At 23.5% G+C, this 15347-nt stretch overlaps 6 protein-coding genes across 6 annotated transcripts; 3 read left to right on the top strand and 3 right to left on the bottom strand. All coding sequences in view use genetic code 6, as the record gives it.

Annotated features, from left to right (window-relative positions):
• Window positions 1-1461: 1461 nt before the first annotated feature.
• Window positions 1462-2598, top strand: TTHERM_00647390 (transmembrane protein, putative; the record flags this gene model as incomplete). Its single annotated transcript, XM_001027448.1, has 1 exon — window positions 1462-2598. The coding sequence occupies one exon, from the start codon at window positions 1462-1464 to the stop codon at window positions 2596-2598; it is 1137 nt and encodes a 378-aa protein (XP_001027448.1).
• Window positions 2599-3426: 828 nt separating this feature from the next.
• Window positions 3427-4881, bottom strand: TTHERM_00647380 (metal cation transporter, ZIP family protein; the record flags this gene model as incomplete). Its single annotated transcript, XM_001027447.1, has 1 exon — window positions 3427-4881. One exon carries the CDS (start codon window positions 4879-4881, stop codon window positions 3427-3429), a length of 1455 nt encoding a protein of 484 aa, XP_001027447.1.
• Window positions 4882-6665: 1784 nt separating this feature from the next.
• On the top strand, window positions 6666-7311 carry TTHERM_00647360 (zinc finger, C2H2 type family protein; the record flags this gene model as incomplete). Its single annotated transcript, XM_001027445.2, has 4 exons — window positions 6666-6725; window positions 6955-7011; window positions 7058-7197; window positions 7257-7311. The coding sequence occupies 4 exons, from the start codon at window positions 6666-6668 to the stop codon at window positions 7309-7311; spliced, it is 312 nt and encodes a 103-aa protein (XP_001027445.2).
• A 684-nt stretch (window positions 7312-7995) lies between these two features.
• On the bottom strand, window positions 7996-8268 carry TTHERM_000647359 (U6 snRNA associated-like-Smprotein; the record flags this gene model as incomplete). The annotated part of the gene is made up of 1 exon (XM_012800938.1): window positions 7996-8268. The coding sequence occupies one exon, from the start codon at window positions 8266-8268 to the stop codon at window positions 7996-7998; it is 273 nt and encodes a 90-aa protein (XP_012656392.1).
• A 1055-nt stretch (window positions 8269-9323) lies between these two features.
• TTHERM_000647358 (hypothetical protein) lies at window positions 9324-9995 on the top strand (the record flags this gene model as incomplete). Its single annotated transcript, XM_012800937.1, has 1 exon — window positions 9324-9995. Exon 1 carries the CDS (start codon window positions 9690-9692, stop codon window positions 9993-9995), a length of 306 nt encoding a protein of 101 aa, XP_012656391.1. The 5' UTR covers window positions 9324-9689.
• Window positions 9996-10463: 468 nt separating this feature from the next.
• On the bottom strand, window positions 10464-14689 carry TTHERM_00647339 (hypothetical protein; the record flags this gene model as incomplete). Its single annotated transcript, XM_001471013.1, has 6 exons — window positions 10464-10705; window positions 10769-10873; window positions 10926-11370; window positions 11429-12225; window positions 12696-14048; window positions 14371-14689. The coding sequence occupies 6 exons, from the start codon at window positions 14687-14689 to the stop codon at window positions 10464-10466; spliced, it is 3261 nt and encodes a 1086-aa protein (XP_001471063.1).
• Between the last annotated feature and the right edge of the window lie 658 nt (window positions 14690-15347).

Genomic DNA, 15347 nt, shown 5'->3' with positions numbered 1-15347 from the left:
TAATAATTAAGACTCAAAAATATATTCAAAATTTAATAGTTATAAAAATTAATAAATAGGAACAATCAGTTGTTTTTTGAAAATTTAATAAATTTCAGATAAAAGATATTACCAGTCCTTTTCATATTATAAAATTATTTCAAATCGTATAAATATAAAAAAAAATAAATAAATAATAGCAAAAATTTCATAGAATTATTTTTGTAATTTTTTTGAATTAAAAAAAAAACAATTAAGATAAATTTATATGAAAGAAAAATAAAACAATTAAATAAATATTTCTTTAGAAAGATTGTAAATTTTAAATTTATTCTAGAATAAGTATCTGTTCAACTATTTTTAAGCTATTTCCTTAATTAATTTTAAGATTTATTTTAAAATTAATTTACTCTTAAAGCTTTTATTAATATTTGTTTACTATTAATTCTCATTTTATATTATTTTAATATTACTATTAATTGAATTAATTAATAAAGTTAAAAGGAAAGATCTAATTATTTATTCTTTCATATAATAAAAGTATTTCTTTCATCTATATGAAGATTTAACATTTAATTATATATTCATTTTTTATGATTTTTATAGAAAAATATTATTATTAAGATATAATTTTTAATAAATTACTGTTAAATAATAAAATTATTTGGAATTATCTTTATAGACAATATAATTTTTAGATACATATAAGTTGAGAGATAATACTTTTAGCCAATATAAGTCATGAGTTTAGTTTTACTTATTGATTATTCATAAAAAATGTTTTAAGGTTTTTTCTGCTTCCTTTCAAAAGAAAGCATTTACTTTGGTAGGTTTATAGAAATAATTATTTAAGCTAAAAATAATATTTCAGCTCTGAATACGTTTTTTTTTAGAAATATTATTAATATTATTTATTGATTATGGTTTGTGTACAGACTAGTGTTTCAAAGTTAGAGAAATCAAATTATTGAAATGTTAATTAAATTTATTCTATTTACTACCTTATTTCGAGAAAAACATAAAAGATGAATTCCAAAAATACATCTAAAACATTTCTATTATTAAGGATATATTCTAATTGCTCTTATTACTTTTATTATCCTTATCAATTTTAAATACTTTAAGAACCTATATATATACATTCATTGATTTTTAAAGAATTAAAGATTTTAAGTAAAGATATTTAAATTATTTATTCAAATGTTAGATTATGATGAAACAAAAACTCATTTAAAAAATTTTAATAATATTTGCAAATTTTGATAGGAATTTAAATAGCAAAAAATCAAGAAGAGAATTTATACTAAGAAAAATAAATAGAAATTGGTATACGTAGAACTTAAATTTTATTTAAAATAAATAAATTGGCAAGTAAATAAAGCAATAGAAGAGCTAATCAAAATTTAAAAAACTACTTTTCATAAAGGCAAAGCTAAAATAATAAAAAAAACAAATAGGTAGAAATTAGGATTAAATTTAGGAATGCTTTTGAAGTAGAGCCTTATTCTCTTTAGTATTATCAGATTAGTTACTTTTAGCATACTAATAGGAGTTTCTAGCTAGGTTTACAAATAGCATTGGTGCGATGACTCGTAGAATTACAAGACTATGATTTTTTCTATTATAGGATTAATAGGAATAATAGTATTTTTTATTTTGATGATGGTCCTTGAATTCGAGGATGAGTAAATAAAAAAAGGTATTCATGTAATGACAGTTGTTGCTAATTTTGTTTTTTACTTAATTTTGAGTTTCTAATCGCTCAATTGTGCTGGTCTTGAAACTGTTTTTATAATTTATGCAATAACTGAAATAGTCCTACTTTATCCTCAGTTAACATAGGTTCAGTCTAATCATGAAAAAGAAAGATTCTTAAAAATTTCTATTTACTTATTACTGATTGATTTAAGAATTGTCTTTAATAATTTTTATTAGAAATAAGTTGGATTTTCAAAAATTTCAAATGCACTGTTGGTCTTTTTAGTCATCCTCTGTGTTTTAAAACTTGTGATATTAGTTTTAATTAATGATGAGCTTCTAGATATTCTTTTGTATGCTATCTATGGAGCTAATTTAATTTGCTCAATCATTCCCTTTTTCTGCAGCTAAAAGCCCTCTGATATAGTATTTTGTGGCCTCCTCGCCTTTTTTTTTATTACTGTGGACTGGGCTTTCAGTCATTTTATTTTATAAGAAACAAGAGTTGATAGAGACTTAGAAGTTTACTATGCGTTAAATTTAGTAATTGGGTTTGCAGGCATAATATTTTATTCAGTGGATGATTTTCAAAACCACAGTCTTAAAGTATGCGGCCAAACTTTCGCAGCTTTAACAATATTATCAAGTCACATCATTCCTAATATATAAATGAACAAGCAGCTTTAAGAAGAAGTAGGTTTATTTGTATCTATTGTGAACATCTTGTTTGCAATAACTTTAGGATGTCTAACTATTAACGGGACAGCATACTTCATAGATAATATTGCTTATTCTACAATATATGGAGTTTTCACCTTAATATTCATCCTTTTAATATCCCATAAGATAATAGAAAGAAATTAAGTTAAAGAAGGAGGAGCTTAAGAGGAAGCAAAAAAGATTGAGTTTTCAGTTTTTTGAATAAATTTTTGTGGCAGATAATATAATATTAATTAAATAGCAATTTTCCAAGAAGCATTTGTATATTTTACATAATATGTGTATAAATTTTGTTATAAAATTTATTGTGAATTTAATTTCATTTCAAATAAAACTAGTTTTTTAAGACCAATAACTCATAATGATAAGCTTTTATTTAACAAAAAGCATCAAAAACTTTTAAAAAAATGAAAAAGCAAGCAAATAATAAAACAGAAAAAGTTAAAAATTTTAGATCTACTTTTTACCTTTAATTTTTTAGATTCTAAAAAACAAAGTGAAAATACACTAACTTCAAAAGCAAAAAGTAATTTTTAATACCTTTTTGCATGCATGTGTGCTTTTTTATTTCAATTAGTTTTTTTGTATTTGTATGCAAATAAAGCTTTATGTGATTCTTAAATCATTGACTATTTAAGGCCAGCCGTTCAAGATTCAGTAATAACGCAAAATTTTATAAAAAAGTTAATTAAATTAAGTACAGTAAAATTCTCGATTATCACACTATTCTTAGATTGATTAATTTTCTAAAACAAATTCTAGAGATTAAATAAAATATAACATAAAATTTATTGATCTTTTTCCACATGTATAAAGTAAGTAAATAATAAACTAATTAATTAACTAATTTTTTTTGTTAAATGATTTTAAATCTGTTTACTATAATTTAAAGTACATACTTATAAGGAAAATTAGTAAGAAAGTTTTTAGAGTTTTTACAGAGATAGATAAAAAAAATGGATGGAATATATACTTTATTGTCTTTATTTTCTATTTATAATAATAAAATTATAATAAATTTAATTTTAATCAACTTGCTCCTGTTGCTTATTCCACAGCCCAAAGTGATGAAATAAAACCAATAGCGACTAAGAAAAGTAAAAATTTAATTATTTTATATCTCTCAAGGTTAAATTCTTCAACAATAACTTCTACAGTTGCAATATAGAGGAAGGTTCCTGCACTTATACTCACTAAAATTCCACTTACAAGATCTCCTGCATCACTTAAGGCCCAACCTAATCCAATACCGAAAGGATTCATCATACCTTGGAGTGCTATCATAAAAGTAGCTCTAGTAACTGGGACTCCTGCTTTTTTAAGACTAAGACCAACGACAAGCCCTTCTGCCCACTTATGACATACAACTGCTAAAGATATAGTTAAGCAGAGACCTAGATTTTATTAAACACCAATTGCAAGACCTTCTAAGGTTGCATGTATTCCGAAAGCTAACTAAATGACAAAAGGTGTTATTGAAACCTTTTTAGTTTTTTGAATTTTATCTAATTCTTTAGAAACTTGGCGGATAACTTCAATTTTTCTTTACTATGATGAAGTGATTTGGTTTTCTGGAATCTATTAAACCACTTGATTAATTGAAAGCTCTTATTTATCTTATTAAATATTTTTATTTTACTAAGCCCTATTAGTAACTTAGTCAATTAATTATTCTACTCCCTTTTTAGGTTCTACATAAGATATTTCATCCTTAACTCTATCAGTTACGATTGCGCTGTTTTCATAATTTAATTTTAGTGCCATCATCATTGAAGTAGTTGGTGATACATCACATTGCAGCGATGTTTTATTCATTGTTTCATTTTGCATTGTTTCATCTTTTCTTTAAGAGTTTTACTTATCACAGTTTCTTTAAACACTAATTATTGGAGAAGTGTTATCTTCTTCGAATTAAACTTTTTCAACATCTTTATAGGGTGAAACTTTAGAACTTTTTTGACTTTACTCACTATTTACCTACTTTTAATGTTAGTTGCATTCTATATCTTGTTTCTCATTTTATCCATGATCATGATTATGGTTATGGTTATGATCATGTTCATGACCAGCATGAAGTGCATCATGATATTTACTTCCAATAACTTTTTCAATCATAAGAATTAAGCTAAAGCTAACAGCTGTAATAAACATTTGAAAGGGAAAATGTTTTTAAACTGTATCACAATCAACAGTATTTTGGTCTGAACTTGAATCTGTAGAAGCAGTAGTATCTGAATTTTAATTAGCTAAAGTATAAGTAGTAGTAGAAGTATAATAGCTTTCAAAACTATCAGTAGCGTCAGGTAGAAGATGAAGAAGACCTACAGCCAAAAAAAGTCCACCTGAAAAAGCAGAAGATAGAGACAAAACCATTTGATTCTCTTTAAAAGATTTACTTCTGAGAGGAATGCTTCCCATGATCAATGTTAAAAGTAACATTGTTGTCATAGATGCAATTTTTACAGCAGCTACAGCTCCAGACATAAAAGTAGATTTACTTTTTAATTTAATATGCAATTATTTAATTTAATACTTATTCTTATTACTATTTTTGTAATAATCTTAAATATAAATTGAAAAATATTAAATAATAGGCAATTAATCTTATTTTAAAAAATTTTTTATTTGAGTTTTGACCATTAAATGAAACAATTAAACAATATTTAACTCCTTGGCTATTATTTCAAAATTTTAATTTTTAATAAATGTTTAAACTATAAATTTCACATATGTTTTATAATAATATTAACATTCTGAAATTCATAATATGTTTTATAATCAAGCTGCTTAAATGTTTATTTAAATTGCGTAATTTGTTCAAATATCGTGGAATCTATCTTTAAAATAAATAAATCTAAAAATATATTCATAAATCAGTTTAAAGAAATTTTAAAGCTGATGAAAATACAATAAATTTACTGTATAGCTTTAGTTTGTTTATTATTGTGAGTAAATCAAATAAATTTTAACTAAATAATTAGTTCTATAAAAAGCTGCTTTAGAAAGTTACTGATAATTATTTTTTACTTTACCTATTTTTATAATTTACTTTATTTAAAAAAGTAACAAATATTAAAGCACTTTTGTGTAAAAACAGCTATGCTTTTTAATATATAAAAATATACATATATAAGCAAAGATTACAAACTTATTTAGAGCTCATTTTTCAGAATTAAATAAATTTATTAAAGTCAATTGAATAAAACATTTATTTATCCCCATAAAATAAAATGCAAAATTATATTGGAACAGTAAATTTATTTTAATTTATTTCAATCATTTTGCTTTTTAAACATAAATCAAATCAACTAATCAAAAAATTAAAATATATTTTAATAAAATTTTTACTTTTTTATCTAAGCCTAATTTTAATTTTAAATAGATTTAAACTTGATAATTAAAGCAACTTTATTATAATTCTTAGTTTTCTATTCAATATTTCAAATTTTTATTGGAAGAATCGCCTTTTTTAAATTAATAAGAATTTTATTACTCCTTTATTAAGTGTTCAGTTATTTTGGAGATATATTCGTTTAATTTAATAAAACAATCAAATCAAAATGTAAATAAGTAATAATAAATTTAAGAAATAAAAATAGCTTTCTTTTCAAAAAGTATTGTTTTTAAGATATTCCTAATAAATCTATTTACAAATCTATATATCAATATATCTATCTATTTTTCTTTATATTTTTGTTTGCAATTTGTAATTTTTACAAAGATATAACATAATATTAATTATTTAACAATTAACTTTAATTAATAGATTAGATATTTATTTGTTAAATTGTTATTCATTTATCAAGCAAATCAGTAACATAAAATGAGTTAAGTTAAACCACAACAGCCAAGCGAAGATTAACCTGACTAGACTTCACAAATAATGTATATTGCATACTTACAGGTTTTTGCATTAATTTTACTTAAATATTCATTAAAATAAAAGGTGTAAATCAAATTATCTTTCTAAAAATATGAAGCATTTCAAATAATGCAGCAATCATTTATTTTATTTGAAATGATGCTAAGTTATCTAATATATTTTTTTGAAAATAAAGAAAGCTAGATAGCATCTGCCTAATAAAGTGCAATTAGTAATCTATCTTTATTTAATATATTTAAGCAGAAATTTCAATTATTTTTTTATTATTTAAAGAGGGATTAGGAAAGGAAGTCGTTGCTGGTATAAGTGAGATTTTAAATACTAAGTTAATTATAGTTTAATGAAAACAAATATTTGATATAAAAAAGAAACTACAGATGAAAATATGAGCTACTATCAAGAATATTGCAGATTATTTTTAGCTAATCAAGTTCTGACAAATTAAGTAAACTTCTTTCTCAACTCATGAATAATTAATTTTGATTTTGCTAAAATGTTTGCTTTTCTTTATCATTCTATTTTAAAAGAAGTCTTAAATATATAGCGTGCTTTCTTTAATCAATTAATATTTTTTCGCGGAATATTCATATTCATCCAATTAATTTAGTTAGAACAATGAAACTAGAAGCAATCAAATAAAATATATATTAATAATTTATATTTTTAAAATATAGATGAAAGAGCTCGTTTATGAGAAGAACGAACTCACCATAAGGCTTATTAAGTTGGAAGTAAGATTTATAATTTTAAAAATGGAATTAACATTTATAATAATAGAAAAGGAGTGAAGATTTGAGCGAAGATGAATTAAATGAAGAAGAAATAGAAGAAGAAAAGAAAAAGAGAATAAGAAGACAAGCCAAATTAATAGATCGTAGCTACATTTGCCCATATGAAAGCTGCAAGAAATCCTATGGGTATTAAAATTACTTCAGCCAAATAATAAATAAAATTTAATTTTAAAAAATAATTTTAGTACAGAGGGTTCTTTAAATCAACACATAAAGTTGAAGCATCCCAAGACGATTTGATGAAACATAAAAATTAATTTATTCTTTCTATAAACCAGTTTTTCAATATATTATTTATTACTTAATACTTTGTATGTTATAAAAAACTTTCTTTTTATGTCTACCACCATTTCATTTAGTTCAATTATTCATTCATTTAAAAAAATATATATAACTTTAATATTTAAAAAGTAAATTAAAATTTTATGTTAAAATAAAATACTTCTTTAATATTAATATTATAAAAATTATAAAGTAAATAAATTAATTAGCAAAAAAATAAAAAATGTTTTAAATCTAAATTTGTGAAAATAAATTCTTAATTAATTAAGAAGTGAGGCAGCATATCTTTATAGATAGAGTTGTTTTAAGTTTAAAATACACAAAAATTTTTAATTTAGACACTCTTTATATAAATATAAATGATATGCACAATCTCATATAATATAAATTCATTTTTATGAATGTTTTTATATCAAAAATATTTTAAAAACTTAAATTAAAAACACAAATTAAAAGCTAAAGGCATTACTTATTGCTTAAATTATTTTAATTCAATTTTATTTCATATTCATTATAAAAACTTTCATTCATTGAGCTTACAAATAGTATTATAAATAAATGATCAAGCAAACAATAAAATCTCATAGTTTTGTTAGTAAATAAGTAAGAAATTAAATCATTAATTAATATGGTATTTGTATTTCACTTTTAGGCTTTTGTAAGAGGAGTAACTGTTATTATTGTATCACCTCTCATGTAAAGCATAGGAATACAGCGAGTTTACTTTTAGGCAGCTGCATTTATACTTTTATTTTCTTAAACAAATGATTCTTCTACATCCTCAAGAAGCATATTCAAGTGAGTGTCAAAGGCTAATAATTTTCCTTTTAACTCTCTGGAATGTCTGCACTTTATCTATATAATTTAGTTAAGACTATGTTTAATCAAATCCAAAGGCTCCTTTAAATTTTCCATTCCTATTTATTACAAGTTCTAATAAGTTGTTAACCACAAATCAATAAATCAATAAATAAATATATTAATTATTTAATTACTATTCTTTGTTCAAATATTTTAATTTTTATATGCTTATTAAAGATACTAAACATGTATGTGTGTAATTATCAAATTATATTTCTGTTCAAAGGTTATTCTAATATTTCTTTAACTATACAATTAATTAAAATGTTTTCAGTATGTTAATTAATTTTCTTTTTAAATCATTGTTAAATACTAATTTTTTTAAATTTATAATAATTTTTACTGCATTTAATATTAAATTTATGAGTTATGTATGAATAAATTATGATAGAGAGACTACTCTATTACTTACACAATTATGAATTGAAGTTTTCAATAGCTTTTATTATTTAATTAGCTATTTGAAGATCAAAAATTTAATCAAACAAATCGATCAAAATATTAAAAAGTAATATTTGACAGTATATTCATAATCTAATTTATATTTATTATAATTTATTAAATTTATTTACATCTAAAGACAGTTTTGGTAACAACGTTGCCTTCAGAGAATGAGCAAATCTGGGTCGTAGTCTATGGCATATAAAAGATTGGAAGAAACATAAATTGCTACTCATTATCAGTCAGATCCTATACCTGAGAATCCTATTTCGCAATATAATTAAGTGATAGAATAATATAATTTGGAATACAATAAATGTGAATATAAATTGGAATAAGCTAACTGCACTCTTTTTTATGAATTTATTTTTGCAATCTTAAAAAAACCTTTAGGAAAAATAATTTTAACAGTTATTATACTCTTTTTGCCCTTGATAAACTTCTTTTTCTACTTTTTACTTTGGAATTCTTATTTTGTTTACTCTAAAGCGCATAATGTGTATAAGGATAATAAAGCAAAAGTGAGCAATCCATTTGCTAGAATGATTTATTCTTCAGAAATATGTGAACTGATGAATAAAAATTTTTACACATTTGACATAAGCATAGCATGTAATTAATTAATAATTTATATCTTGAAATTTACTTAGAAAATTATTTTTAAAAAAAGACTTGAAAAACTACAAATTCAAAGAAAAAATAATACAAGAGCTCCAAAATAGACCTAATCAAGACAACCACAAATTTATGATTTATAATACTACCTTCAAGAACTTTTACTTGGATTTCCCTAAATACAAAAACATACATATCATTTGGCTAGTGTGGTCTACATTCTTATTAGCCTCTTTTTTTGGGATATTCTATGTCTATATCTACTATTTTGTTATTCAGTAAAGTTGATTGATTTAACTTTAGCCATAAAACTTGCTTGTAACAAAAATCTAGAGCTTTTCACAAACAGTATAATAAGTGAAGCAACTTATTTAATAAATTTACATAAAAATAACTAAATTATAAAATTTAATATAAAAATGTAACAAATATTTTTATCCATTATTAGTACATACAAATATATATAAGATTAATTAAAATACAATCATAAATCCTATCATTTTATAAAAATAAGGAGTATTTAAACCATTTTTAATCTTTATTTTAGATATTACATTTATTAATTAATTAATTACAGAAAAGATAAAATTATCTTAGATTCAAAAATAACTATCAAATTCAACAATATTAATTTATAATTTAATCTTAAATATTATAAAATAATAATAATAACAATAATCAGGGGGTTATAAATTATGCTCAACCTTTTTCTAAATGATCATTGAGCTTTCATGTTGGTATTCTTTTTTTGAATTTTAGATGGATTAATTTATTTTTCTCCCATCAATAGTATATTGTTTTATTTTCTTCTTAATATAAATTTAAAAAAAACAAAACAACACAACACAATCTATTGATTGCAAAAATGAGTATGGAATCACTAAACTGATAATAGGGTTTAACCACAAGCATTGATTATTTTTTTATTAATTTATAAATAAAATAAAATAATGTAAAATAAATAGAAGTTGGTATGAGAAATAAATTTTACTAACAATAGCTTAATGTTATAATAGAACAAAAATAGTATTTAAATATATTATTTATTTAATTGAATATTTGAATTGGTATATTGAGTGATTGATTTATCATTGTAAATTCCATCAAGAATATTCTAATTATAACAAAAAAGCTGAGTAACTAACTACTACTTACTATCTATTTTAACTATATTTTAAATAAATGCAATCCTTTCAAGCCTTGAGTTATTCCATAATATATTTTTTAGGAATTCCGTACTTAGTAAGTCTAGAAGCAGCTTATTCTTATTGCAAAACATAAGTAGCTTCGTCTCTGTATTTATCTTCTTCACCAAGTTAGTTGACTTGTTCAGCAAACTTAGGCTTTTGAGAGAAGTGAGTATAAGTTTGATAAACTCTTTCTCTATTAATATCACCGATTAATCTCTTGGCACTAGTGATTTGGTTTATGAAATCTATTTTATAAAATTAATCAATTTTCAAGTAACATAAAATGCTTTTAATATTTTAAAAATTACCGAGATTGTCATTGTAGGGATCGATTGCTTTGTTAATCTTTTCAACCAATGAGCTAGGAACAGGTATTCCGTTTAAGTCACAATAAATTTCACCCAATTGAATGGCTAAAATAAAAATATCATGAAATATCATAGTATCTAATTTGAATAAATTTACCGAGAGGTTGTTGGTTTTCAGCACCCCAAGTCATGAGTTCAAAGACTAAATTAACATCAGATGGAATTTGAGGTCTAGCAAGGATTTCGGCCTATTCAACCAACTCAGGATAGCATTGAGAAGCTTCCTTATATTGGTCAAGATTCATGAATTTCATTTTATAAAGTCTTCCTTCTTTATTGAATTCATTTTGTTAAAGATTTTTTACGTATCTTTCAATATATTTATTATTCATTTTGTCTTCAGTATCATACTTTTTATATAACTCAGGAACATTAACAGGAGTATCAATTGGTCTACCGAGGATTTTATTAATTTCAATTTGAGTATCTTCCATTTCTTTTTAATGTTGAATGAGAGCTTAGCTTGTTTATGAGTCACTTTCTTTTTCTCCTTTCTTACTTTGTTTTTCTTTTCTTCTTTCTTCCTTCTTTAAGTGGACTTCCTAATTTTCAAGTTATTATTAATTTAATTCAAAAAATATATATTTAATCATGCTTTACTTCATATTTTCTAATTTTGAGAATACCGTCAAGGACTGCTCCCTTTAATTTACCATCAAGAGTATATTCAGGATCAAGTACTTCGAAGTTATCGATAACGTAACGTTCATATTCATTCATCATTACATCCATATTTTGTCTACGATCTTCAATAGTGTAGAAGCCGTTGTTAATATCACGCTTGATAATTGAGTAGTACTTTTCAACTTCAATACGCTTAACAAATTCATTGTAGTCGTTTTCTTTATTTGCAAGTTACTTAGCAAGATAAGTATCGTTTCTATCGTCATTCCAAATTTGAATAAGTTATTTAGGAGCTAATCCGTTGATGAACTTGTTGATAGAAATTTCAGAATATTACAAATCTCTTTCGTCTTACTTTTCAAGTAAAAGCAATAAGAAGTATTTCATCTTCAAAGCTTAGTAGTTAGCAATACTTTCCTTCAAGAAACGATCATTGAAAATAGAATAAGCACTATCGTGATTTTAGTCTAAGATGCAACTCTTAATTTCGTAAATCTTAGAATTCAAAAATCCAATTGGTTTTCCAGTCTATTATTCAGCTTCAGTGTAGAGTTTTCTGTAAGCTTAAAGAACGTGGTCCTTGTTAGACTTACCAGCTTATTATCTTAAATTGATTGAATTAACAACCTAAATCATCTTCTCATAAACAAAATTATCTCTACGTCTATTAGTATATTTTTAGTGGTGAGTGAAGAGTTCAATAGCCAAATTATATTCCTTCAAGTAAATAGAAATATCCATCAAGATATAAACTTAAGTTGGATTAAGTGCACCTTTAATTAAAAATTAAAAATTTAATTCAAAAAATTTAAATAAATAATTATCAATTTTAATGTCTCAATAGCAAATAATAAAATTAAGAAATAAATTGAAGTCTTATTTGTTTATTGCAAAAGTTAATTTCAAGCATAAAAATAAAATTTATTCTCTTTTAGTTTTTTTGATTTATTTGATGTGCTTTTAATCATAAAAATAAAATAATTATGTCTTTTGATTTTAAATAACTTGCATTATCTTTAAAATATTTAAATGATTTTTTTTTTACGTTCAATCCTTAAATTTTTTAAGCAATATTTTAATTTATTAAATTATATTAAAAAGTGATTTGTTTAAAGCTCAAAATCAATAAAAAAAATCAGATTACTTGTTTAAATAATTTAATAATATTTTAAAAATAAAATTGCTATTAATAAATATCTATATAAAAATATAATTTTCTGATAAAGTTTTAATTAAAAATTACCGTAGTTTGAAATATTGTAGAAGAAATCATAAACTTGTTCGATGGAGAATACTTTTGGGGGATTTTGATTCATTCTTAATTCGAGGATAGCGCTTGAAAATAGCTAAGTGAAAGATTCAAAATCAACTTTCTTTGCAATGACATCAATCCAGTAATTAACAGAGACCTAGAAGTCAAGAGAGAATTTAATTAGGTCTTTGTAGTCAATATACTTTTGTTGCTCGCTAGATTTGCTAGTGAAAGTGTGAGAGTGAAGTAAATTTCCTCTGCTTAGAGCTTCAACTATTTCTCTGCAGATTTCGTATTACTTTAAATTCAAAAGGTTGTTGAAGATCTTCTTTGTATTAATAATTTCGAATTGAACTTTGTTGAATTCGGTGTTTTTGCCAAGTTAATTGAAAGATCCTTTGTTATGTTAAATGCTTAAATTCATCAAAGTAGCAAGAGTCTTAGATGCCTAAATATACTACTAAGTGTCAGCATTACCAAACAAGCTTGATAATGAAGAGAGATCAATGTTGTTAAAAGAAGAAGTGACTAAAGAGTCAGCATCTTAGGAGTTGGTAAACATGTTAACGAATTCAGATAAGAATTCAATGCGTTGAGATAAATTTAAATAGGGATCGATGCACACTCTAGAGATGTAGTTTTGAATGTTATCTTTGTAAATAAGCTTTAATTATTTTGTTTAAGCAAAGTGTATAAGGAAGAATTCATTGACATCATTGAACTTAGAGCTAGAATTCTTTAAATAAGACTCAAATACAGAATTCAAAATAGTTTCATTCAAACTAACTCCTTATTTACCTTTTACAAAATTATCCTTGTAGGTTTAGAAGGTTGCAATAGTCTTATCGTAAAGACCACAAGAATTATAACATTCGATAGCCATACGCATTTCTTGTTCTGAGGGATTGCCATTCTATTCATAGCTTTTAATTCTTTTCATTAATTATTAATGCTAGTTTGCACCCTTCTACTTTTCAGTTTTGTTTTGTTCGCTTTTAAAAAGTTAATTCAAAAACATTCCTTCACTACCATAAGAAGAAGTAGAGCTCTTTTGGTAAGATTAACCTTCAGATTATTCGCTTGCTTGGTCATTTTAGTTTTCTCTTTAAGGACGTTGAGGTCTTTGCTTGTTATCTTGCTAATTAGATGAATCTCTATTGGATTGATCTTCAGCTTTTTTTAAGTTAAATGAGAGGACTTCCTTCTTAGGTTAGTTTCTCTAGTTTTAGCTGGAAGTAAATCCAGTAGAATTTTGTTGGTTTTAGGAGTTAGAACGGAAACCTCCTTGATTTTGTTGATCAGATTCGCCGTCTTCCCTCTTTCTGTAATTTTGATTGTTGGATTCTATTTAATTATTTTATAAATTAAAATGTAAAATTGAAAATCTAATAAAAGATTAAATCTTGTAGATCTAAATGAATGTCTTTTATTCTCTTTTATATGAAACTAAATTCATTATTAAAATATTTTATCATTCTTAATTTTGATTCCCTAATCATTTTATATCTTGTTAGCTACTTTCAATAATTTCATTTGCAGCTAATAACATTTTAATTTTCAAAACAATCATGATTTAGTTTAAATTTGATTCTTTCTACTTGAGAAAACAAACGACTCATTTCCATCTGGTATAAATAAAATATTTTTAAAAATAGCTTTAAATTACGCTGCTTAAATGGTGTGAAATTTTTTTTCTATTTATCAGCATTCCTGTCAGCATTTGCTCCTTATTAGTTATTTTAGAAGTTTCTCTTGTTATCAAATTACTTCTAATTCTTTCCTTAGTTTTATAAAGGCTGTTGTTGTTGTTATGGTTGCTAATCCTTTTATTGTTGCTATTCTTATTAATTCTTAGGAGCGTCGCCTTCATTACCCTCGCCAGTAGAGCTAGAAAAACATCTGACTGGGATTTCATTTAACTTAGCATTGAAGCTATTACCCTTGGTCAAATTTCCTTTAACTTATTTCAATATACTTCTGATCATATCTATCTATATTAAAAATATACAATCCCCTTTTAAAGATATTTTTATTTGAAGCTATTATTTGTTTCTATTTAATTTATTTCTTTCCTTATTTTCTAAAATCAATAATCAAATAATTATCTCAATTAAAATTTTATCATTCCAACCAAACTCAAATTAGTATGTATCTTCACAAACAAGATACTTTTTCTTTGTTTTCTTTCAATTCAAAACATCTCTTTCTTTCTATTTATCTATAAATCTACATAAATCCTTTATTTATTTAATATTAACAATATATCTCCTTCTTCTCCTTTCTTAACTTTATATACAAATCAAAATTAAAATCGATCTACTAGCAATCTAATTGCTAATATCCTTTATAAATTATAATAATTTAATATTAAATTAATCCATAAAGCAATTGCTTTTATTCTTAAATTCTACTTTGTAAAATTAATATAATTTTATTAATAAATTCATACATACAAATTATTTAAAAATACAACTTATAAACTAAAATTCAATTTAATTCCAAAAAAATTTTTTTGATAGCCTAATTTTAAAATTATTTAAAAATTTATAATAATTAATTTTAAAATAAAATAATAAAAAAATAATATGGTTTATGGTTTTTGAAATAAAGTACTTTAAAAAGTTAAATAAAAGTTTATATTCA

This window comes from Tetrahymena thermophila, assembly GCF_000189635.1.
Source record: "Tetrahymena thermophila SB210 genomic scaffold scf_8253887, whole genome shotgun sequence".
NCBI lineage: Eukaryota > Ciliophora > Oligohymenophorea > Hymenostomatida > Tetrahymenidae > Tetrahymena > Tetrahymena thermophila.
This window is presented reverse-complemented; position numbering and strand designations above follow the sequence as displayed.